General features: G+C 34.6%; 1 protein-coding gene across 2 annotated transcripts in view; it reads right to left on the bottom strand.

Annotated features, from left to right (window-relative positions):
* Nucleotides 1-27,845, bottom strand: part of LOC114338763 (maternal protein pumilio) — a 562,968-nt gene that overhangs the window by 52,367 nt on the left and 482,756 nt on the right. For both annotated transcript variants that reach the window (XM_050644170.1, XM_050644161.1), the window contains exons 3-4: nucleotides 5,204-5,515; nucleotides 2,527-2,809 (exon numbers count right to left, since the gene is read on the bottom strand). In XM_050644170.1, the coding sequence (XP_050500127.1) occupies nucleotides 2,527-2,809; nucleotides 5,204-5,515 (595 nt within the window). The remainder of the gene's footprint in view (nucleotides 1-2,526; nucleotides 2,810-5,203; nucleotides 5,516-27,845) is intronic.

A 27,845-nucleotide genomic window follows, 5' to 3' on the forward strand; every position in this document is an offset into this window, starting at 1 on the left:
ATTCTTCCGGTTCAAGACCTCGATATTATTCATCAAAAAAAGAACCTATATACCAAATTTGGTTGAAATCTGACATCTCGTTCAAAAGTTATCGTGCTATTAGTCACATATTATATGTATAGTCGCCATTTTGAAAGCCCGCCATTTTTGTAAAAGGAACAAAAACTGAGATGGCCTCGTATCTAGATTTGAACCTCTATAATATGTGTAGTATATGTGGTCCAAATTATATGCTTCTACCCTTAAATGCACAATAATTCTTATAATATTTGCACGAATCTGCCGCATATAGGTACATGTGAAGATCCGTTTTGCACTTAATAAATGGTAATTAACATAACTAAAAAGATAAAAATATTTCCTAAAAAATATTTTTACGCTCTTTTTAATGGCCGCATTAACTATTTGAAAAATTAATACATACAGGGTGAAGTAATTAAAAAAAAACAACATATTTTTATAAAAACCAGGATAAACACTTCTTCTTCTTCTTGCAGTACCGTCTCCTATCGGAGGTTGGCTACCATCACAGCAATCTTAACTTTGTTGGCTGCAGCTCTGAACAACTGTATTGAACTGCACCCATACCACTCCCTTAAATTTCGCAACCAGGAAATCCTCCTACGTTCGACATTTCTCTTTCCCGAGATTTTTCCTTGGATTATGAGTCTTAACAGAGAGTACTTTTCTCCTCTCATTATGTAGCCTAGATACTCCAGTTTTTTCGTTTTTTCGTTAAACACAACTTCTGGTAAACCGATTCTTCCGGTTCAAGACCTCGATCTTATACATCAAAAAAAGAACCTATATACCAAATTTGGTTGAAATCTGAAGTCTCGTTCAAAAGTTATCGTGCTATTAGCCACATATGTATAGTCGCCATTTTGAATCCACCCCATTTTTGTAAAAGGTAAAATCTGAGATGGCCTCCTATCTACTTTTGAACCTTTATATGTGTAGTATATGTGGTCCAAATTATATGCTTTTATCATTAAATGCACAATTCTTATAATATTTGCACTATTAGAGAAAATATTGCAGAAAGATTTCCGAAGAGAATTTGAGAATATTTATATGAGGGCGAGAATACAAATTTTCTGGAAATCGAAACGTCAAACATTAGGTAATTAAAAATGTAATTTTGATTACACCAATAATTGTGGATCAATCCCATATAAACATAATACGCAAGTCCTTATATTATGTAAGAAGAAAATAAGGCTACAACGAGTTTTAAAAATGATCTATACATAGATACGACAATTTTTCTAGGAAATATAAACAAACACATTATTTGTGAAACTATTAAACAATATTAACAATAAAATATACATTACTACTATATGTACAAAACTACTACTTTTATGTACAAAAATGCTCTTGATATGTAATTCTCGCATCTTTGAAAATTTGAAGTTAACCAGTTAAAATATTGATGTACAAATTTAAAGTAATATGTACAAAGTCTTTGTAAGATTATATTTAATATACATAATGGGTGCGTTCGGACGACCACAGCGGCTGGACAGCTGAGCCAGCAGTAGCTGTCAGACGTCACCGCTGGAAGCCAGCCGCTGAGAGATTTACTAAGCTTTCCCTATCACGGCTGGATACAACCACTCAGCCGATTTCTGCTGACAGCCAGCCGCTATGGTCGTCCGAACGCACCCAATGATAATATAGTTAAGAGGCCGAATAGATTTAAGTCATTTGAAATGATGGAATACCGAAATATGTAAACGTGAGCTGATTGAAATTATCAAAAAACGAAAAACTGTTAAGGCCATAAAAGAAGGTAGATGCTAACCAGACAATGCTTCTGGCTTATGATCATACTAGATTGGAGAGGCTTGGGCTACACGATTTGCTGAGGGAGGCCCATGAGATAGAAGATCTATAGAGAGATCTGACATATTATGATAAAACAAAAAGCAAAGATAACAATGTAACGAGTACCCTGCTGGTTTCCTTGTGTAAAAGAAAATCTGAACAAGCAGCAAAAGTATCCGCTATGCTCCTGACATCGACACTGTAAATGTGCATATTGTGGCATAAGGATTAAGGATATTAATGGTTTTAACGTTTTTGCTAGGAAAACCTGCCGAAGACTACGGAAAAATCATACATCTTTGTATGGCTCAACAAGACTTCTTGAAAGATATTTCATGAACCTGGGATGCATGATATTAGAAACCTGTAAAGGTCTTATAATTATTGAAAGATGATAAATAGCAACTCCAAGGTACTTTATAAAGCTTTTAGTATAGAGTACGCTATAGAACATGAATACTTTTTTGATTTTTACTTCGAAAAGGGAGGTGTCATGAGCCTGTGATCGGGTGAATAGCAGCTCTTAGGTACATACTTTAATAATTGTTTAGTAAACTACGCTTTACAATATGAAGACTTTGTTGGTTTTTAGTTCTCTAGTTTGTTTAAATATAATCTTACACCTTTCCTAGGACATTTTTAGGAAACAAATAAAACCAAACGACAGAAAAGACTCTAGAGTCTAGTTGCACCTACCTCCAAGAGTGGTCCCATTGACAGAAGTGTTGACATTCGTGGCACCGTACAGACTTTGCTGCGTGCTGGAATACAAAGAGGCGGCTGCAGCGTGCGCGGCCGCTGCGGCTTGCGTTTGCCTCGTGGCTGCCGCTGCGGCGGCTTGCGGTTGCACCAGTACGGGCGCGGGAGACACCAAACGCATTGGCGTACCGTTGCGCATGGCAGCGGCGTTCTGCGCCATCAGGATGGGGGTCGCGTTCTGGTCGTAGTAAGGAACGATGTAGCCTCCTGGTACTTGCGGCTGGAAAAATTTACATATCTGGTATTTACAAAGTTTGTACACAGGTTCCAGTATGTATCAGTTAAATTACAGTGATATACAACATTAAATGTTTGACTATGGTACATTTTACATATTACACCGAAAACATAACTACAAATATACCTACATTATTCAAACAGGGAGGGTTAAAAAGCAATAACAGGGATCGTATATATCATCTTTATCATAAAAAACACAGCAATAAAATTTGGAAAATAAAAAAGCAGAGTTAAAAAAAATCTCTACCTAAGGTGTCACATATTTCTTTTAAGAATTGGGAACTATCGGAAAAGATATCGGACAAAACGAAGATATACAACGGGTAATCGAAAGGACGAAACTAAATATAACTTATATAGCAAAGACAATAATAGAATTAAAAAACAAACAACACAGGGAACAATAACTTTTCTTTAGGATGTCGTCTATTAGCCATTGGTCATACTTCAGCCAATCTGCTTCCATTCATTCATAATACCCATTCAAGAATTCTGGACCTTGTACCACCTGGTACAGCTCTAATGGATGTGTGCCATGTTTTTGAAATTACTTGGTTAACCTCACAGTAAGATTTATGTCAGGATCTGGCCGCAAACGATGCTTTTTAGCATTGCTACGGCTCGTCTGGACGAAAGTGTTCTGTACCTGATGCTCTCACGGCAAGTTCAGCAGATCTTTCATTGCTGCGTATTTCCCGGTGATCTGAAACCCATACTAGTGTGACACTGTTGTGTTCCACCAGGCTATTGACTTCTCAATATTTCCACACCAGCCTAGTGTCCAACTTAGGGCTATTAAGAGCCTTCATGACCTGAAGTAAGTTTTTTTATCTTGCTTAGTTTGAGGATAGCACTTTTTTGCTGCTTTTAATTTGAATATACCAAACCACAATGTTTTCAATAAGTGCTTATGGCTACTATTAACAGTCACCGCTGTCTTGATTATTCGTTCTATCAGCAATGAACAAGGGATACTCCAAGCAAACTTTTTTAAGTGATACAAATAGAAACAGGCGAAAAATCATAGGAATTGAAACAATTACAAAAAGTGGACAAAAACAACAAAGAAAAGTCTATACTGCGTACGAGAAGTAGCCGAAACCGTTTAAAGAAATCAAGATTTTGTAACAAAGGATTTGTCACTTTTTTTCCACAAAAAAACAACTATTTCTTCGTCCTAAAGAGCGAAAGAGATCGATAATAAGAATATTAACCTTGAAATAACTTTTGACAACACTATTAGATTATATCTACACCTGAACGGACATGCTTATTATACCTACACAATAGAAAAAGGAAAAAAATCAACATATACCCAAATGATCCGAGTGTATGTTTTATGTTTAATGTTATTAAAACGATATTAGTAATCAGTTTTCGTGGAAAAATTCGCTAGTGTACAGCTATTAGGGCAATGTATAATATTAAAGATGAATTAACCAAATAAATATACTCTACAAAAAAAACTGGCTGAAAAAGTTATATACAAATTGAAACAGTAACAATCCGTTCAAAATAAACAACGAAATGGTTTTTACATCTAAAACTGAAACCTGACTTTATTACATTTTTCTAGAATATTTACTAAAACCAAAAAAATATTTTCATGTCATTGACAATATCATTATAGTTCATCACTTATTATAAGAAAAGTTTGCAGCAACTTGTCAGAAATTTTTAAAGAATATTTTGAAATGAATGAATGTCCTCAAATCAAAGAAGATATACTACCGTGACCTCAGGATCATATTGATTTATAATATAAGCAGCGAGCAAAAGTACGTGTTAACAAACAGCTGCCAGAGGAAATTGAAATTAGACGTGGGGTCAGACAGGGACGTGTATTGTCGCCAATTCTTCTTAGTGCCTACTCGGAAGAGATCCTGCAAAAAGCTAGTGAAGGTGAAACGGCTGGAATAAAGTTAAATGGAGATTCGATTAACAACATTAGATATGCGGATAACACTGTCATCTTAGCAGAAAATATTGGTCTAGAGAGACTGATGACCAGAATGGTGGAACATGGAAAAGAATACGGTCTAACAATGAACGTCAAAAAGACAAAATTTATGAGAATATCGAAAACTCCAAGAAATAATGAAAATCGTCTAATAAACGAAACCAACTTTGTGATTAACTCAACAAATGATTACTTCCAGGGAATCAAAATCAGAATAGAAAAGGCAAGAGAAAATTTCAATAACTTAAAAAACCGGAATTACTCGAGCTGTGGGTGTACACAAGAATTCTAAAAATATCGTAGACAGAACACGTCACAAAGAGGTCCTGAGAAGGATGAAAAAAGAAATGGAAATCTTGAATTCAATGAAAACAAGAAAATTGTTAATTGTAAATTGTAATATAAATAACTCACCTGCACTTGTTGCTGCGCCTCAGTCGTCCCGTTAGGGGTAAGCGGTCGTCTAGCTCCATTACTGGCACCTTGCTGGATGAGATTCGCCGGAGGAGCGGGATATACCCATGGTCCCACCCCATAGTACTGCGCCGGCACCCCAGCCGTTATCAAGTAAGGCTCCTGCTGGGGATTGACGAGGTAGGGGGGTTGTGGAAATGCTGCTGCGGCTTGCTGTTGTTGCGCCAAATACTGCTGTTGTTGCTGCTGCAACAGCTGAAGCTGTGCCGCGCTCGGTGTTGCAGCTTGCGACTGCTGAGATCGGAAGAGTTGCTGTAATAAAAAGGAAATTAGTTAATTTTTTGTGCAAAGATATAATTGATCGTAATACAAACTGTTTAGTTTTCAATTAGATATAAGCATTATAAATGGCAACACTGCTTTTCCCGCTGGCGCACCGATTCAATCATTCTACAGTGACAATGCAACTCATTCTCATAAGCCATGTTGCCAATTTTAGCGCTTCCTTCATAGGGGTATATCTAATCAAGCACTAAACAGTTTGTATCTGTAAAAGTATCACAGTCTGTTTTGAATCACTAAGTAGTCAAAATTGATCACTTTCTCATGAAATAATACCACAAGGGATAAAAGTTTAATGGGTATATAAGTACCTACACATAGGACCAAAATGCGAATAGTATGCTTTATTTTTTAGAAACACAAAAACAACTACAATTGTTTCTCTCTTGTAGATGGTGCTAGTTGCACCTTTAGTAATTATTTTAATAATTACACCGAAGAGATGAAATGATTGGATTTTAGTTCAGTGCCTCTATACAGGTGCTCCGATGAGGCAACGTTAAAGCCGAAATACCTACGTAGATATAAGTACAGAGGCCCTCTTTTGTAATCAGATCTGAATCATATTTACTTTCATTTTATTTGTATTCATTTTTGTGGGTATAAAAGAAACTAGTTCGCTAAAGATTGTTATCACGGTGAACAACAGGTCATGTATGCAATTATAGATTCCCTTGTCAACTAATTCATCACTCTGTTTTGCTGTATATTTACATCTTAAAATGCATCAAAGGATAACAATTCGAATTTTATTTCTTGCCTCCTTTGACTAATTATTTTGTGACTGTTCACAACATTTGATTAAAAAAACTCAAAGCTACAGCATTACAATTCCTGTAGATTTCTGAGCCAGAATATTATGCATTAAACGTACAAGTCTAAGTTGTTTAAATTGCACATAATTCCGTAACTTCCGAATTCAAATATGAGTGCAATAAAATGTTTTCTCGCATCTTTATCAGCATTTCGAAAGTTTTTAAAAAGTTATTCGCAAAAAAAACTTTCGAGTTACTAAGGAGAACGTATGACGTACAATACTTGACATTTCAAAAGCTTCTCGATCACAATGTACTTTATAAAAGTTTTCATATTCTACAGGATATACGCCAAAAAGGATACATTTAAACAACTTTGGTGCAAGGTAAGTTAAGGATTATAAAATACTTCCTCGAACGAACTTTTTAAAATACGGAGACAACTAACAAAACTATGTTCATTTAATTTTATATTAGTTCTACGAAAATTCCAACATATTTTTATAAAAGTTAGCACTTTTTTTATTTGTTTATGATATATAAAAATAACTCTGTACATATATACAGATTTGAAATTTTATTCCTAAATATTTTTATGGATGAATGTCCCAGACTAAACAATATTTATTTGGAGTAAAAAACGATTTCCACTTTTCCAGATATGCCGTCTACACTTTTTTCTTTCGCATTAATTCATTTTATTGAATAAGTATACCAAAGTTTTCTTTGATTATCGTATGAACGGATGGACTACAGAACGGATTAATGCTGTGAAGTGTCAGGGAACAGATCAAACTTTAGTATGTACATACATAAAACAAGTGTAACAACTTAAAATGGATCTATATATTCTTCATGCGAATCCAATGGCGAAGAGTATTTTTTATGTTTAGTGTTTGTTATTAGTCCCCACGGCGCAATTGTTTTAAAACCAGAATTGAAAACTAATTTCGTCTGCAATCGGTTTGCAACTTAAATGAAACCTGTCTCCGCCCACGAAGCGAATGGTTCTGGATGTGTTTATTTATTCGAGCAGTGCCGTGGTTTTAGTATGTTGAGTTCCGACGAAAAGCAGATGATTGATTACTAGAGTACCGCAGGGTTCGTAGAGTTCATTGGGTCCATTTACTACTTTGAAGAAAAATGCAACATCAACTACATATTCATGTTTCGTACCTTCTCTGCCGAATTTCACGTTTAATTATTGGCTCCTCATTTTAATATAGATCAAATTAACAAAATAATTAGACTCAAATACAATGCAATACAAAGAAACAATCAAACAACAGAGTTACACAGGAAAATACGACTAGCATGGGCAGCTTACAAAAAAATAATGTGTGTGTACTTTGTACGCACGTAAGAAGTTATACTTCTATATATTTATGATTTCAACAAAATCAATATATCTACTTTAAACAGTTTTTTTGTATTGTATTTAAATATTAAATTAATTTTAGAAAGAACTAAAAGAATACAAAAAAAAATACGCATTGTCCGGGATTCGAACGTGGGACCTTCCGATCTCTAAAGACGAATGCTCTATCGACGAGCTACCGAGGTTACCCTTACGTACGATTATTTCTCGGTCATAATAATGACAATCGCGGTGACACATAGATTGAATAAACATTTTCAATAATCGATAAAAGGCATTATATTTAATTTCGATTCAGAGATCATTACCATCTTTCTATGGACCATTTCGAACTCTTTTGTTCTCGTCAGGAAAGCATATGCAATGATGCTCTCATCAGCAGAGCATCATTGCATATGCTTTCCTGACGAGAACAAAAGGGTTCGAAATGGTCCATAGAAAGATGGTAATGATCTCTGAATCGAAATTAAATATAATGCCTTTTATCTACCCACGGTTTTACTCACGTATCGAGTACTAGGAAGCAGATTTGTTGATCTTTACCTCGGTGAATTGATATGTTGTGGAGTGCAATTATGTAGACTCCCCATGTCTCTACATTCATCACCCTTTTCCTTGCAATTTTTAGAAGGATGGGGAATAGGTATAAGAGAGAATCTACTGAGAATAGGTATAAGAAATCCAAAGATTTTATTGTTTTTAAACATTTATTTGTTTAAAGATGGAGTCTTTTGGGTTTCGACAGTTTATTTTCAATAATATTTATTACCGTACTCCCAAAGACACAAAAATTATAATAAATATATTTACTAAAAACACTAATATATTCTTTTCACGCACACCTTAGTTGCGCTACATAATTTAAAAGATTTAACGACTAACACCATACTGTCGTTGTGCGCATGCGCCAAGAATGTTAAAATTTCACCCTCAATCGTGCCTAAAGAAGTATAACTTCAAAAACTGAGGAAAGTCTTTAGATCACATAATTTCCATGTGCTTGAAAAGGAAGGTATTTGATCAATGTGTACTTCCAGTTCTAACCTAACGTACAGAGCAGAAAGATTGATCCTTACCAGAAAAGTGATCAATAAGATACAAACACAAAGAGCAATGAAGAGGTCAATGTTGAATATATTCCTCAGAGACAAATATAACAAGAGAAAAACTGGTGGTACGGATGGTAGGCTAAAAACTAGAAGGGACATGTTGCCAGAGTCAGACATGCAAGGAGGACCAAGAAAATTTTAGAATAGAAACTTGAGACATGATGCTTACTTAGCGTAATCGAGGACGTCAATCAAGATGGTCGGACAACATCAAGCGCATTCAGCATAACTGGATTCAGAATGCTCAACATCAAATGTAATGGAATGATTTACGGGAGGCCTATATTCAGCAGTGGACTCAAAACAGCGGCTGATGATGATGATAAATGTATATAGACCCAGTTTATTCAGAAATGTGAATGACGTAAATTAGTCTGGGATGATTCTGGAAGCTCTATGTGTCCAAAAGATTATCAAAATTGGGCTACAAATATAATAAAAGGTAATACTCCAGGGAAATAAGGCAAAACTATACCATGTTCCGGACACTTGAGCAGCCAGGTTGCAAATGGGTTTTTTGGGTACTATATACCTAATACATTATACATACAAAAATGCCCGTCACAGTTCGGATGAGAAATTTAGTTATTAACAAATAAGTGTCAAAAATGGCAGTTTTTTCGTTTAAATCGCTACGGGTAAAAATGGGGTAATTAAATATCTTATCTATACTGTTATTATTTTATTAGATGAGCCAAGGTTTAAAATGGCAGTTTTTGAATTTCGGTTCGATCATTTGTTGCTTCAAAAATTGCAAAATAAGACTAAAATTTCCAAAATAAAAAAATTGCTATAACTTTTGTGAAAATGACCTTAAGACTTTCATATTGCATGAAAAGTTGAGACAAACAGTCCATATAATGCACAACAAATTTTAAGACGATTCGTCAATTAGTTTAAATTTTATGCAATTTGTTTATCCCAATGAGCTTTTTTTTCGCAATATTATTGTTCAGAAAATAGTAATGATATAGCAATTCTGTGAAAACCACATGAAAGAAGAAAAGTCATATTTTCAAAATATTTTCTGAACAATAACATTACAAAAAAAAGCTCTTTGGGATAAACAAATTAAATAAAATTTAAACTAATTGACCAATCTTCTTAAAATTTTTTGTGCAGTATATGGACTCTTTGACTCAACTTTTTGTGAAATATAAAAGTCGTAAGGTCACTTTCGCGAAAGTTATAACAAATTTTTTATTTTCAAAATTTTTGTTTTATTTTGCAATTTTCGAAGCAACAAATGATCGGACCAAAATTAAAAAACTGCCGTTTTAAACAATGGCTCATCTACTAAAAAAAGAATACTATAAATACGATATTTAATTATCCTATTTTTACCTGTATGGATTTAAACGGAAAAACTGTCATTTTTGACCCTTATTTGTTATAATAACTAAAATTCTCGTCCGAAATTTTGTACGTATAATGTATTAGGTATATAGTACCCAAAAAACCCATTTGCAACCTGGCTGCTCAAGTGTCCCGACAAAAACCTTATTTCTCTGGACTATAAGTTAAGATCAAAATTGACTATCATTTAGACTGTTTCTTTCATATACCTGGGTGTTGAGATCAAAAATAACAAAGTAACAAAAGAAAAAACACAATTTATTGCGTGTGAATTATTTAACCGTGATTTTTTTGTATATCGTAATGGATTTTTATTATCATGATTAATCGAAAACAGTAAATTTCTAATGGCTCATTCCTACTCGCTTCACACTATTGACTTTTCCGTAAAAACCAACCAAATTCTTAGCTTTTGATCAAAATTCAAGTCACCTGAATCAAGAGTTCTCGGTTAACGGTACCACGACCGCCTAGAGGCACTTCCACTCTGCAGGACGTTGACTTTTGGTTCTAAATTGTGAGTAAAGTTTGCGGACATAACATTGGTCAAGCACGAGGACTGTTAGTAGGACAAGAAGAACCGTATGATAACTGTAAATCTGAACGTGTAGATACGTTAAGATTACGTGAATGTGATTCACGAGTTGGGATTATTAGTTTGGAGTAATTATCTGGTTAAATATTGGCTAAGTGTTGGGTGGTACATCTAGAACTAGAGTATATTAATTACCGTTAAGTTTTAAGATTTATTGACATTACTATTTCAGATATAACTTTTTTTATGAGATACTAACATAAGGTTCTCAAACTGTTTTCTTGTGGCATGTCTAAGTTAAATACACACACCCAAACTTATATGGAATCACCATGTATTTCAAAGTAATATTGATTTCTTTTGAAAAAACTTCTTATTATTGCGAAGAATAAAGGTTTTTATTGAAAATAAACCAATATATAGGACAATCGGATAGTACAGCTCGGTACGGTATAGGTTATTTGCTTGAGTTGCAAATTGAATGAAAATAAATAAACTAACTTTTGCGTCCAAAAACGAAAATATGTCTCATGTGGGGTTATAGAACTTACAACGAGGAAAGATTATTGGTCTTGTGGAGAAAGTAATGTTCTCAGAGGGACATAGCTGTAGTGCTAGGCGTAATACAGGGCGTTCTGTCCAAAACCTATGCTAGGTAACAGGAACTAGGAAAGCTCAAATATAAAGCAAAGGAAAGTCGCCAAAAGTAATAACCGCTCTCCACGATCGTTTAATTGCTCAATCAGCTGGAAGACACCCAACCATTTCTCATCTGCAGCTCCAAAGGCAGTTTTTGGAAGCTACAGATGTAACTGTTTCAGTTGAAACGATAAGAAGAAGAGTTCGTACCAAGAAGTATACAGCAGGAGACAGTTATGGGTTCCCGAATTATCCAGGCAGCACAAGACTGATCGCCTAAATCGGTGTCTTCACCACCAAAACTTGAACATTGAGAATTTACAAAATGTTCTATTTTCAAAAAAAGTCAGGATTTGTGTAAAATCAGGTGACCCACGAAATCGTATACTTAGAGGACGAGGAAGACAAGCAAGAACGAAAACTGTCAGATCTGTTCACAAATATACAAGGGGAAGTGTAATGTTCTGGAGAGGAATTGTGATCCGTAAAAAAACTCCTTTAATTTTCATCCAATCAATAATTGCTCACAGGTATGTTGATAACCTGTAGTCAGGGAGAAGTGCAACAGGAGAAAATTTAATTTTATTGCATGATAATGGACCTCTACATACCATTAGAGTGACTACAGACATCATTGAAGCAGAAGGTATCCCTTGTTTGGAGTGGCCTGCTTGATCACCCGAGCTTAATAATTTAGAGTATTTGTGAGATATGCTAAAAAGAAAAATTAGAGCTCGCCGGGATAATCCGCATAACACCGCACGGCTAGTACAAGCTGCTCTTGAAGAATGGAGCAACCTACCACAACAAAATGTTGAAATTTAATTAGGAGCGTGCCCACGCAAATTGAAGCTTGCATAAGGACTAGAGGTGATAACACTGACTACCACAAAATACAAAAAAAAATAAAAACAATTTAAACATTAATCGTTTTACATTGAAATTTTGTATGCTATTGACTTTAAAACAACTACTTTCAATTTGTTTGTTAAATACTTTATTGTTTTATTTAATTGTTATGTATTTGTTATTAAATTGCTTTAAAATAAATATTGTTTGACTTCGTGTGTTCGTTTTTTTAAATGCGCACGAAATAGTAAGAAATATGATGATTCCACATAAGTTTGGGTGTATGTATTGTGTCTATACGCTCTGAGCTTCGCTGGTGTCGCTCCTAGCGGACTACTAATTCAACTTTCACCGGTAATTTTTAAATTTATTATTTAATTTTTATCGCTTAATATTTACAACGCAAAAAAGTAATTAAGTTGTAATCGATTTTTTTTAAATTTTGCTAATCATTTTGACGTTCTATTGATAAAATATGAATTTCTTACTTCGGACACTTTCACAATTATCGTGTAGATGGCGGTAAGATTAATAGATTAATTTATAATCACATATTACGGAACATTAAAAAAACTTAAATTCAGTATTTAAAACGTAAGTATATTTAAGGTAAAAATATATGCCACAGCTTTGACCAACTAATATTTTTTATAATTAATGTTTTTAATTTTAATTTTAAATTAATCACTTTGGCATTTATGTCAAATTTCCGGTAAAGGTTTACAGACTTGTCACTACTGGCGCTCGCGAATTTGTAAATATCCCCTCTACGTACACAGTTGTTTGGAATGACAGTTACATTTTTTATTTGAAAAAGATTTCCACTCCGGAATAAAAGTGATCTAAATTGCCTGGGATACGCGGATGACACGTTGTTAATTGCAAGCTTTCACGAAGAACTTCAGCATCTGATTAATAGGATTACCACAACGTGAGATCAATATGGATTCAAGCTAAACATCGCAAAGACAAAGGTGATGAAATAATAAATGATAGTTTTGCTTGTTTTCGATTCAGAGGGTTGCACACCAGCTAGACAGGCTGTTTCTACCATTTCAGGCGTCTTTAGTAGCTTTTATTAGCGTGCACACCTCTGAATCGAAAAACAGCTCCACTATCATTTTAAAGGGAATCTGAAAAATAATTCAAACTTCCCATTAGACGCGATACAGCGACATCTCATAACAAATTGAAGAGTCTCAGATGCAGAATCCACCAATTTAATAAAAACTAAAATGGTACATAGTAATTTAAACCTGAAACTTTTCGCGTTGAAAGTTCTTACTGGTACATCCTTAATCTGCGACTTTTTCAATCAATAAGACAGCAGACGACGAATATAGAAAACGAAAGGGAAACGATCACATTCCGCCTTCATCCGTCTAGGAAAAGGACAGCAGAGGAACTTTCAGTACTCAAACCGAGTAAAGGAAATAAAATAATAAATGATAGTTTTGCTTGTTTTTGATTCAGAGGGTTGCACACCAGCTAGACAGACTGTTTCTACCATTTCAGGCGTCTTCAGTAGCTTTTATTAGCGTGCACACCCCATCACAAAGGTGATGGTTGTCAGTAAAACGCCAATACAACTGGAAGTGGCAACAGCTTATGGTGAACAACTGGAGAGAACTAACAGTATCAACTACCTTGGTTGTAATCTAAATGAGCACTGGGATATGAGCAAAGAAATTAGAATACGTATAGAGAAGGCCAGAGCTGCATTCTTTAAAATGAAGAAACTGTTACGTGGATATAATATTACATTAAGTAAGTTTGAACATTAGATTAGTGAGATGCTATGTGTTCTCTACTCTTTGGTATGTATGGTGTCGAAGCTTGAACTTTAACGGATTTCTGAAGAAACTGGAAGCCTTTGAAATCTGGGTGTATCGAAGAATCCTGCGAATAAGTTGGATGGATAGAGTTCGTAACGAAGTTGTTTTGTATTGGATAAAAATCGCAAACTTGAATATTTTGGTCATGTTATGCGACACTTAGAGAGATATAATATACTCCATTTAATAATAAAAGGCAAGGTAAACGGAAGAAGTGGGCCATGTCGAAGAAGAACGGCATGGCTTAGAACGGAGCACACTAGGTCGCTCCCGTGGTCAAAAAACCCTTTTAATTATTATACTAGTTAGCTCCCATCGTTAAAGCGGATTAAATATTTATCTACTAAGTTCTAGAAGAATTAATATCGGCAAAATTGGTTCTGTGATTTTTGTATTTTATATAGAAATTATATTGAAATATTATTTGTTACATATTTATTTACAAGATAGTTGAATTAGATTATTTGTATAATATTCACTTCATTTTGGTTCCTATTTTGAAAAATCTTAGTATGTAAGCAATTTTATTAGAAATTTTGGTTTCTAATGGCCGGAGCGAACTTACCTGTGACCCTTTTCTGTCGGGTATTAAAATCTGACCGCGCGCCGCGGCCGCACAGTGGTTCCAAATGCCGAAAACGTGGTCATGAACCTTTACAAGCGTATATTGTTTACACATTTTGGAATTACTTTCGTTCTTAAGGGTTTTTGGCATCGCTGATTACGAATCTGGCATTATTTTTTCTGAAAAACAAAATGGCGGATCCAACATGGCGGAAAGAAATTGAAAATATCAATCAAAAAGGAAAATTTTTTGTCAAATTTGGTAGGTTAAGGTCGTTGATTACAAATCTAACATTACTTTTTTTCTATACAAAATGGCGGATCCAATATTGACAAAAGAATTTCGAAAATTTTATTTTAGCCGCATTTTTGTTTAAAATTTTATATTAAAAGGGACTTTTGAAACTATTGATTACCAATACATTTTCTTTATGAAGTACAATATTCAGAGCCTATTACTTATGTACAACTGCCCATACATACTCAACAATCGCCAGAATCGTGTAATATGCCTCATTTCCCACTTTTGTATTCAAACAACTGCCAGCAATGCATAGGCAGTTATAGGCAGCTAAACCAAAGTGATTCTGTATTCTGTATCTCCTTACTATATATTTTAAGATTATTAAACATTAGTCGCAGAAGTATGCAGAATTTTGTACTTTTTGAATCAATCTTTACAAAATTTAATTATTTAAAGTATATTTTCACTATTTATGCATTAACAAATTTAAGGCATTTATTGTTAATAAATGTTGATTTAAGTTACATCTTACATTACTACATACTTAAAAAAGAAGAATCTGCTTTACAGCGATAAAATTGATAAACAACAAAACGTTTTACAGCGCTTTCAATATACGCGTTCTTTTTCACTTTCTCTGCCGGCCGAATTACCCCGGACATGGCCCACTTGTTCCTGAGTTGTGAACCAGAATACATCTAGTCTGATCCTTATACTTGCGTATTAGGACTCTACGATAGTATGAGAAAACAACTGTAAACATGAAAATCCCTAAATAGGGACTCCTTTTTTCGCCTCATGACCACGTTTTCAGCATTTGGAACCACTGTGCGCCAGAGCGAATTAGAAACCTAATAGAATGATTTTACAGATCCTCTGCATCATTTTCCGAGCTGCCGTCAACAAAATTACTGTAGCCAATTTGATAGCCAACGGCCGATAATCGAGCACGGCATATAAAGAATAATAGAAATCGCCGTGAGGCTTTCGACACGTGGTGCTATAGAAGAATTTTAAAAGTTTCTTGGGTAGAGCAGATTCGAAACTCTATAATACTAGAGCGTCTCAGCAAGACTGGTAAGGTTATAAAAAGCATGAAGAAGGGAAAGCTGGAGTAAATAGACGGTTTCGTTTAGATTTAAATCTGTCTTGCCATCCTTCGATAGCTATTTCTAGGTCTACCCGTCAAGAAGGCTTTGCAAGAAGACAAATCCAAATCAAAACTTCCGATCTTCTCGGTATAAAATAAACTATTTACACCGTAGTAAGGATTTCTATTTGATTCTATAAATAGAGAAGTAATATGGTCAGTAATGGAAGACCTGCAAATCCCGCAAAAGATAGTAAGCGTGGTAAAAAGTACATATAGAAACGTACTTGCTAATGTACAAATAAACGGAAACAGATCGTGGTAAAAAGTACATATAGAAACGTACTTGCTCAAGTACAAATAAACGGAAACAGATCGCCAATAATAAACTAAGGAGAGGAATAAAACAAGGAGACAGTCTCAGCCCAGTTTTGTTTATATAAGTAATGGATAGAGTAATGAAGAGCGCTAAAAGAAGGTCAAGGCAGTTACAGTCAACAATAGGGTACAGGAATTTAGTACCAGTGAGAATGGAGGGATTACTATATGCAGATGACCTAGTAATAATAACAGAGAATAAAGAGAAAATGCAAAAATTAATCGATATCTGGGTGGAAGAAATAGAAAATTTGAAAATGGAGGTAAATGTAAAGAAAACGAAGACCATGATAGTAGCCCAAAAGAAAAGGGAAGAAATAAATCAAACGATATTTAGGTGCAAAAACGAAATAATAGAAACAGTCTCGACGTTTGAATACCTGGGAGTAATAATATCTGAGGATGGAAAGCTAGATCAAGAAATCTCATACAGGGCGAAAAAAGCAAATAAGATCTACTATGCACTAAATAAAACAATATTTGGAAAGGAAGAAATAGATAAAGAAATAAAACTGAAGGTATACAATGCAATATCTGTACCAACTTTAATATAATATGCAAGTGAGACATGGGTAAACAATGCAAAAATAGACAGTACAATAAACGCAGCGGAGATGAAGCAGCTGAGAAAAATTGGAAAACGAAATTGGACAGAATAAGAAATGAAGATATTAGACAAAGACTGAAACAGGAATCGATAATAACCAAAATTCAAAAAAGGAAATTAAAATGGTATGGACACATTAACAGAATGGACCAAGGAAGACTACCAAAGCAGGTGATGGAAGCAGGAAAAACGAAATTGGACAGAATAAGAAATGAAGATATTAGACAAAGACTGAAACAGGAATCGATAATAACCAAGATTCAAAAAAGAAAATTAAAATGGTATGGACACATTAACAGAATGGACCAAGGAAGACTACCAAAGCAGGTGATGGAATCAAAAAGATATGGTAAAAGAAGAAAAGGGAGGCCAAGGAAGAGATGGATCGATCAGATTATAGAAATTGGACAGGAAAAAGGAAAAACACATCAACAAATGAAAGAGTTAGCAAAGGACCGCAAGAAATGGAAGATATGGATAGAGGATGAATAAAACCTCCGACGCCCCTGAGGGGCATAATGGAGTTTCGAGAAAGAAGAAGAAGAAGAATGTCGACACGAATCAAGTTCTCCGTTAACCCAGATATGAAAATATCAAAAGGCGCCGCCTAGGAAAATATTCCAACATGCGATCTCAGAGAACCCATATGAAAGCTGGAGTACTTCGGACATGTATGAGAGGTCCCGATTATAGGTTGCTACATAATATGCAAGGGAAAATAGCAGACAAATGCAATCAAGGACGAAGAAAGATGGTTGTTGAAATGGTATTGATACAAGCATGCTATTTAGGCTTAGGCTTTGGCCTAAGTCTGGAAATTATTTCATGTAAAATTGGTGGAGGAGGTAGTGGAACCAATGGGCGCCGTAAATTATCGCGCTGTAAAAAATCGCCCGTGTGGCCAAAGCGTAAGCGAACGGCTCAACGAGCGACAAGTTTACGCCAGCAGTAGCCGTAAAACGAACTTAAGGTTCCGCGGAACGGAATAGGAATAGCCGAACTGAACCGACTACGCACAAGTCCTGTAGTCGGTTCAGTTCGGCTATTCCTATTCCGTTCCGCAGAACCTTAAGTTCGTTTTACGGCTACTGCTGGCGTAAACTTGTCGCTCGTGGAGCCGTAGCCTAAGGCCAGACAAGCGATAATTTACGGCGCCGTAAGAGCAGTAAAATGAAGCGCGAAAATGGGTCCCACGGTTAGCGTTTGGCCACACGGGCGGTTTTTACGGCCGCGGTAAGAGCAGTAAAAATCAGCGCGAAATGGGTCTCACGGTGAGAATAGTAGATGGTCACACTGAGCAGTAAAATATCGCGCAGCAACACTCTGGCCATCTACTATTCTCACCGTGGGACCCATTTTCGCGCTGATTTTTACTGCTCTTACGGCGGCCGTAAAAAACCGCCCGTGTGGCCAAACGCTTAGAGTACTGGATGGCCAGACGAGCTGTAAAATATCGAGCAGCAACATAGCAACATAGGATAGGACCCATTTTTCGCGCTTCATTTTACTGCTCTTACGGCGCTGTAAATTAAGGCCTGTGTGGCCTTAGCCTAAGGGTGACAGTGAATAACATAAAAATGAAAATTTCATTTTTTATATTTGTTTTGATGTTTTAATTAATTAATTTCACTAATTATTATTCCACTCATGTTAGATTTTAAATCAATTCATGGAAAATCACTACCTACTAATACTTAACGCGGTGACATACTTCTCTAGTATTCTCCGGACCTTCTGGCAATTATCTCATATTTATTTTATAATAACGGGTCATTTTCTACGACGAACCTTATTGAGGAGAAGTATAATGAGAAACGGTATTTATTTCTTCATAAAAAACATATTAGCAAGGTATTGTGGTAAAATTGTGAGAAAATATTATCCATTCTTTGAAAATGTTGTCTTTGTTAAGGTGGGACCACAAGAATAGGGGCGTACACTTGAAAAATATGCTATTGTTCGACTGGCCTTATTTGTGTTATTTATTTTTTCATTAAATCGTGTTTTTACGGAACACTTATGTACTATTATTAGCTAAACGAAACAAAACGACAGTTTGAATATTATCACAACCTTCATCCAGAAGTAAGTATGTACATACATGCATATGGATTAAATAATACGAGAATTGTTCAATAACGACTTGGAATAATAAAGAAAACTCCACTTTTTTCCGGATCATTTTTCATGGCCTTTTACTCGCTCAATACACATCCTTACTAAAGTTTGTAGTTATAAATATTTTAAGTTACCTTAAGCTTTGAATTAAATTAATCTAAAATTGTATCTTCTTTTTCTTCATGTACCAGTACCTTCATGTACCTTTCAGAACGTTGGCTACCATCAAAGCTATCTTAATCAACGGTATTGCAATACTATTTTAAAATGCTATTTAGCGTATTCACTCCCTGCTAAACGATAAAGTGTGCAGTGGCTTAAATCCAGTAATACAAAAGTGACCCTATTTTTTATTCATTAGATTTTTTTCTTTATATGGAATTATTCTGTCAATCAGAAGGAAGCGGGTATGGCATTTATGCATTTTAGAACTTGCTTCACATAAATATTTCAAACAAAAAAATTCCAACGTTCTAATTGCTCTAATTTTTTGTTCTGCGACTCATTTAACCGACTTTCCAAGTAGCAATTAATCAAGATGCTGTTTTGTTTTAATACGATTTTTTGACCGGTCAAACAGCTTATGACAGAAAAACCAGTTCCGCGGCATAGAACGCTTAAATAACGTATTTATAAATATATTACGTTTGGTGGTAATGGCCTCATCTTCCAAGTTCACTGGGGCGACAGTTATGTAAGAGATGTGCGGGCTAGTTCCGCAAACTGATGCGGACTTTCTGATAGTCTGATTTGCATACAGGACGGAACGTTGCTGCAACTTTTATGTTGATTACAAAAACAATACAAAAAGTTTTAATTGAATTTTATATTTGTACAGAGGGGTCGTTAATTCAATCGCAAAATAGAGTTTCGAAAAAAAGTAGTGAGCTTACTTTTTATGTTAATTCCGTGTTTTTAAAACATAAAATGTTTTAGTTTATGGTGTAGTTTTCAACCTAAAGGCTATGCAAACAATAGGAAAATCTAAAAATGGACAAAGGAAAGAATATTCTAAAGATTAGTAACAGGCAATCAAAATGCTACGTCTAGTCGACTTTTCTCTTTACAATTGAAACGTGGACCCTTGAAACATCAACCGTAAATAAATTGGAGACCTATGAAATGTGGATCTATCGGAGAATCCTCAAAACTTAAATGGACATCGCGTACTTCAAACGAAGAAGTGCTGCATGGAAGAGCAAAGAACGGGAACTTTGCGCTACATTGAAAGTTAGAAAAACATAATACCTAGGCCTAGTACTGAGACTACCAATATTATGCTCAACTAACAGTGACCAACGAAATGAAGATCTTGAAGAAGGATTGCTGAAAAAGGACTACAGGATAGGGTAAGAAGTGAGGAAATCAGACGCATATGTGGGGTAGACAATATAAATACCTGGGTAAAGACCAGAAAAGAAGAGTGGAATCAGCACATAAGCGGGATGAATCAAAGATAATAAGAATAGCCAGGGACAAGTCACCGTTAACCAGAAGAAGTATAGGACGCCCAAGAAAAAGATGGAATGACAATTTAGGGGCAGAATGAAAGGCACCGTTGAAGAAAAACAGGCAGTACTGCCTATACAAAAGAAGAAGAAGAACTAACAGTGAAAGAGGGGACTAGGAAGGACAAGACTACCATGCTAAGAAACATGTAACAATGGACAGTTCTAAATTTTGAACAACTAATAAGAACAGATAAAGATAGACAAGAGTTTGCAATTGTAGTAGCCAACCTCCATTCAGGAGAGAAAAGTTTAAGTAGAATAAGTAAAAGGTCAACGTTAGCTGGTCAACTGCAACAATAACGGAAATTGCCAAATGTCACTCCCACAAGCAAACCGTGAAAATATGGGAAGAAGGGCCAGGATGTAGACTTGCCAGGGTAACACTAAGGAACCTTGGGAAGCCGGCATCAGAAACGTACTTGAGAATGACCAGGAAAACCTACGCTTGACAGTTGGTTTTTTTAACTGGCCATTGTCAACTAAGAAAACACCTCCACACACTGGGGCTAGTAGACACACCTCTGTGCAGGAGGTGTGAACGAGATGACGAAACTGTCGAGCATGTCCTATATGAATGTCCGGAGTTATCGTCAATACGAGAATATGCGTTCAGCGAGCATTGGCCTACACCTGCCGGCATAGGGGAGAAGTCCCCTGGTGATTTGTCCGCCTTCCTGGAAATGTCCGGATGGATAATGAACTAAGGACGGCAACCCCCTGGGAGGATGCACAATGGGTCAATTATGGCCTAAGTGCTGTGGGACTTGACTCACCCTCCCTACTCTACAGATGCAGAAAGTAATTAAGAAAAAGAATAAAAACAAATACGTATTCTTTTTCTCATGATCATCTTTCAGTGCGTCACAGTTTTTCGATTTCTTTCTAACGTATTAAATTGTATATGACAGAAAAAAAGGCACGTCGGTGATTATTTTGGTAATTATTCTAGTTCGGTGATTATTCTAGTTATCGATAGATGGCGCCATAATAAAAAAAATATTTTTTTTTTAATTAGATAATAATATTACAAATATAATCTGTATAATTTAGAAGACTATACAAATCAAAGAAAATACCATTTTGTAAATGCAAGAAACACATTTGATTTGTTTTTATTCCAAATTGAAAATAAAATGTAACAACTGTCAGATTTAACTAAAATGTCATGTTAGAATGAATGTCATAAATGTGTATTATCACGGACTTACCCTTTTTCCTATCATTTGTTACGCACTGAAAAATGCTCATGAAAAGGACAATACTTTGTAATGTTAGTCCAGAAACCGAAGCTTTTCACCTCACAATTTTTACAGAATGGATCGATTTGCTTGAAAAATTAAGAGTAAGTAGTGGATAGTCCAAGGATCAAAATCTATATGATACCGTAAAGCGCTTTTACCATGGGGATGGATGCCACCGCACCTCGAAGGTGGAAATTTTTTATTATATTTTGAGCGCAATAGTTGATAAAAACATTCATTCTAAGTAAAAAATATTCTATACATTTTTTTGATAAAATTAACAGTTTTCGATTTATTCGCTATCGAAAATGTTAGTTTTATATCGAAAAAATCATGTTTTTCGATATTATACTCATTTACGATTCGCTCAATTTTTGCCGTAGAAAAAAATTTTTCAAACCATGTTCTTGGGAATTAAATAACCTACAATTTCATGTTTAAACATTTTTTCGTATATCTGATGCTAATCTTTCTATTCTGAAGAAAACGGCATTTTTACCAAACTATAAAAATTCGCTATTCGCGTTTAACTCCAGTTTTTTTTAAACTAATCATTCTAAGCCAGTCAAACTTCTAGAATCTATTAATAATACATAAATAAAGAATCATGAATAAGGCTAATAACTAAAAACACCGCTAGCTTACATTATTATGCTTCCAATTGGATTTCTCCTTTTTTTTTTAAATATTGATTTTTTAACCGTAACTTTTTATTTTTTTATTATAAAAAGTTTGGTAAAAAAGAATTTTGTAGGTTCTTACAAGGTCTATAAGACTATTAATATTAAATCCTTTTAAAATCCTCAGTCGCAAAAAGAGGTGACTTTGAAAGGGTTGGTAAAGGTGGTTTTTGCATGTTATTACAAGTTTTAATTGTCAACAGCTCACTCAATTTTTGCCTTAGGAAAAATGTTTGCAAACCAGCTTCTTAGGAATTAAATAAGCTACAATTTCATATTGAAATATTTTTTCGTAGCTCTGATGCTAATCTCTTTATTCTGAAGAAAAGGGCATTTTTTAACAAACTACAAAAATTCCGTTATTTGTTTTTAACTCAGTTTTTTTAAAAACCAATCACTCTAAGCCGGTCAAACTTCTAGAACCTATTAATGATACATAAATAAAGAAGACCTTCTGGTCTTGATTTTGATCCTTGGACTATCCGAAATTGCTAGGTTTTGTCCTATTTTAAGCTTAATTACTTGGACTATGTTGTTTACACGCATGTTCCTGATCCCATTGCAACGCATTACGTACCCTCAATTCTGACTTGCTCTAAATATCGGACCTAGCATCTTCTGGCCTTGCGTTTTCTTCCATGAACAGAAAATGGTGAATAACAATGGAGCAAAGGGAACAACATAATCTTAGAAAATGTTCCTGGTGTTGGTATTCGCATTTGCTTGGCCAATCCTGGAATGTATTTCGTCGTTACTCCTTGCTTGCTCTTTAAAGTACCAAATCCTAGTACGATTGCTCTTTAAAGTACCAAATCCTGGATGCCGTGTTATCATATTTCCTTCATTGTATTGATTTTCAACCGCGCACATTTTGAGCTGTATGTTCTTTAGGAATGTACGTTGATTAAGTCGGTCAGATAGCCAATCAGTTTAGCCAAGGATAAAAGACCGAAAATATTGAAAACAATTTAGTTGTAGCCATTTATAATAAAAAAATTTCTACTCTCATGCTTCATTATATCAATTATGATTCCACTACCCGTATCATTACGAATTATGATACAAAGTTTTTCAACGAAACCAAAATTTTCGTTGAAATGTACCCTTTAGTATTTTTTTCTACAACCGTGTTAAAAATGCAATTTTCAGCACTCCATACGAGCGTTAAAAATGCTACTTTAAGGCACTAGTGCTTTAAAATTTTTAAGGCACTGCAGTTCGTATTGACTGTATAGGCAATTTTGATGTAATGTCAAAAAAATATAAAAATGGAATGTCAGTCAAGTGCAAGCAAAGGTTTTTGTAGATATTGTCCTGTAATTACGTTTGTAGAAAAAATATTGTATGATATGCGTGTTAAAAAGTACATTTTTAAGGCACCCATGTGAATTGCAGAACTCGTTATCGCTCATTCTGCAAACTTTCACATGCGTCCCTTAAACGTGTACTTTTAACACTTATATCATAAATAACTATTAACTCCAGAAGTTTTTTTATCTCGTGAAATGTTTGGTTTTTTTCCGGGTATCACATTGTGCACTTATCGTTATACTAAATATTACCGTGTAAAACCCCATTATACTGTAGCTGCATTTTGTACAATTAATTATTTCTTTTTACATTATTTGCAGTCGCAGAACAATATTACTCACCTACTTTTTACGAATAATTAATGGAAAAATAGATTCGTTATAGTCTAGATATCTAATTGATCATTAACTCGTACGTAGGTTCGTTAACGTTATCATGATACTCCAAATAATCCAAATGTTTTATTGTACATCTAATTAATAAAAGAAATGTTTTGGAAAGTACGCAGTTAGTACAAACATTTCTTAGTTAATAAGCATAAGCCTCTTACTGTTAACGCAAATGCCAATAATACATGGAACGATCTAAAATCAGACATGGAGAAAATCTCTCTCTTTCTCTTCAATCCTGACCCCACGGAGGGAGTGTAGTGGTCGACGTGATGTCGTGTATTGTCCGTCTACAAAGATCTCTGTCTCTGGTCATTTCTTTTAACTCATGCATAGGTCTTTTGCATATTCCTGTAATCTGATCGATCCATCTTGTTGGGGATCTTCCTCGTGATCTTCGACCTTCCACCTTTCCTTGTATAATGAGCCTGGAGAAAATAGCCGCTAAATATTACCCAAAACAAATGTAAAATCAAAAAAACTGCAGATGACGTCTGAAACATTAGATTTAATGAGTGTACGAAGAAAACTTGTCTCATACGTATAAGAGCAGGTATACACAGAAAACATAGAATAATACAGACTACAAAAGAGGGCTGGATAGAAGAGAAGCGTGAAAAAAAAATGGCACTGTTGGATTCTAGACATATACAATATACACTATACACGCATAATAAGTAGCCGGTAAAATATATTCGACGGCAGAGACAAACTTATAATTGACGAACAGGAAATCCTAAGCACTAAGCTAAAAAACATCGTGTTCGGATAATATCGCTGCTGAACTAATCAAAATACTAAGCGAAGACAACATTCAGATAGACACACCCAAAAAGGCTTGGAAAAGGACAGTACTGGATGAAGGGAAAGAAATGAGAAAATCCTGGCTTGAAATCAAAGCAGTAGCGAAAAATAAGCTGGAGACTCTTTGTGGAAACCCTATGTTCCTCTACAATTTAGACTCAGAAAGCAACCAGTATAGACCCTTGACATGTGGATTTACAAAACAATGCTACGGATACCCTGTGTGGAAAAACGAGCAAGCGAAGGTACCAATTTCAAATTGTCTATATTCAAAATAAAGGCCTCAAGCTACCTTTATTAGAAGCATGGAAATTAATAAATTAAAAGATTACAGATATAATCCTGAATGACCAACTTGAGACTCCCCTCCTCAATTTATTCAGTTAAAGACTATAAAGTGCAGACACATAGTAAAAATACATCACTGGAATGGGTCAGATTATCCCATGGGGAGAAACCTTGTACCCTGTAAATGTACCTCTACCATATTGGCTCTTAATACAGAGGAGTTCGTTAAGGAGGGTCTGAAAAAATCTATCCTTAGAAAAACTCGAAATCGTCATATTAAGATAAGTTAAGTATGTACATGCAAAACAGTGTATGTTTAAAAAATCTGACGATTTGAGCGGGGCACAAGGAAGGGTGTCACAAAGTTTCACAAAAAAAAGCGAATATTTCGCGAAATGAACGTCAGATCGAAAAACTAAAAAATACGTGTTCAATATTTTTCAATAATCTGTCGAAAGATACCAAACACGAATACCAAACACGACTCCCCACGGAGAGGGGTGGGGGGTAAATTTAAAATTTTTAAATACGAACCCCGCGGAATTTCGCGAAATGAACATCAAATCGAAAAAATTGAAAATTACTGTATTCAATATTTTTGAAAAATCTAGCGAATGGCACCAAACACGACACCTCACGAGGTGGGGTAGGGAGTAGTTTAAAATCTTAAATAGGAGCCCGCATTTTTTATTGCAGATTTGGATTCCTTATGTAAAAATAACTAACTTCGAGATACTTTTTCGAATGATGGATAGATAGCGCTATAATTGGAAAAAACGATTGTTGTAAATGGAAAATTAAATTAAAAAATGGAAAGTCCCCCACTTTATGGAAAACTTAACTTAACTTTTTTTGGTTTTAGGACCTAATCTTCACAATCAAATACGTCACCATAACGCTCAAGTAACTGCACAGTTAGCATACTTTCCTCCCCTATTAAAAAAGGCACTCTGTCGAAACAGATGTACGTAGTGAAAATAAATTGTAACAAATTTTGTGGAAGTGTAGAAAAGAAAAATTTTTAGTGTTTTATTCTTAGATAAAATGTACTTCCATCAAGTAACGGTCAAATCCATCACTTGTTTTAGCTATTTTCTAGACAAGGCTAAGAAACAATACTACTTTTTATTCCTTTGCTAAAAACAAACCAGGATGTTTACAAACAAAAACATTTGAGATATTTTTTAAAATTCCTGGGGGACTTTCCACCCATTGTTTTCAACTAAGTGGAATTTCTGGTAAATATGGATTTCGTCTTTCTTCACTAATATAAATACTAGCGGGAATTTTGTAAATGAAAAGCTATTTTTACACAATTGCCTCTGACTTTCAAATACCTTCATTCAATGAATTTATATACAAACAATGATGCTCTTTGAATTGACTTAATTATGTTTTGAAAATTTGGTTTGGGAGGAGGCCAAAAAATAAAGTTTGAATGTAGAAAACAGAAGGAAAGTCATTGTTTTTGTTGTGTGTCATGCGAGTAAGAGATCAAAAATAAAACGTAGGAATTCTTATTATTACCAACAAATATACACACATCAAACTGATATTTTTTATTATTTTAAGCGAAATAAAGTTAAATTTAATAAACTTCCATTGCACCTCTCCGGAGCCTAACTACAGGTTATATTATTTCATAGAACCAAATCAACATTCCTACGAGCTATTATAGTGGAGGAAATGAAACTGAAAAAATGGCAAAACCTCGCAATTTTTTCGTCCAGCATCGATTTGTACAAAAATTTGGGATTAGGCTCATTTCATCCTCTAGTTCATTTTCCATATTGAGCCGTTGTACGCTTTTGGTTTTTTAAGGGTGAAAACTACCCCTAATTGTAAAAAATTATAAAATAACATTTTAAACTTTAATACTGTCAACATTTGGTTCTTATTAGTTACATAATGATTGTTTTATGCTTTAAGATATACTATCATAATATTTGAACCCTTAAAACCACCCTTGTTGGAGCTATATATAAAAAATATACTTATTCTAAAAGAATAATTTCGGCTTGCATTGATTTACATAAAAATTTGGGATTAGGATCATCTCAGCCTGTACTTCATATTCTATATCATGCTTAAGGGCGTTGATTATTTTTAGGAGTGTAAACTACCCCTTATTGTCAAAAATTATATAAAAACATTATAAACTTTAATATGGGTAAAATTTGGTTTTGATTGGTTAAATAATGATTGTCTTATACTTTAGGATATAATATAATATTTCAACCCTTAAAAACTACCCTTAATAACATTACAATTTTTATAAGTAGATAATTTAATAGATCTATACAGAAAAAAAGTAGAATTACAGAATTACAAAAACATTTATTTGCATAAAAATACGAATTTACAAATATGTACAAAAATACAAATACATAGTTTTTTAGTCATCTTCCAGTATACGAATCGGTTCTGTGGTATTCTACATACATTGAAAATTATCCATAAGCGGACTATTCGAATTTTTCGAAAAAACAATTCGTTTTATAAACATAGCTCCTTCATTTTTGGCGATAAAAAGTTTTTTCAAAAATGATTTTGTAGGATTTTTAAAGAGTTATAAGATTGTGTAAATTAAATTCCGTAAAGTTGTGCTCACTACGGAGA

The sequence above is a fragment of the Diabrotica virgifera genome, chromosome 1 (genome assembly GCF_917563875.1).
Source record: "Diabrotica virgifera virgifera chromosome 1, PGI_DIABVI_V3a".
Taxonomy (NCBI): domain Eukaryota; kingdom Metazoa; phylum Arthropoda; class Insecta; order Coleoptera; family Chrysomelidae; genus Diabrotica; species Diabrotica virgifera.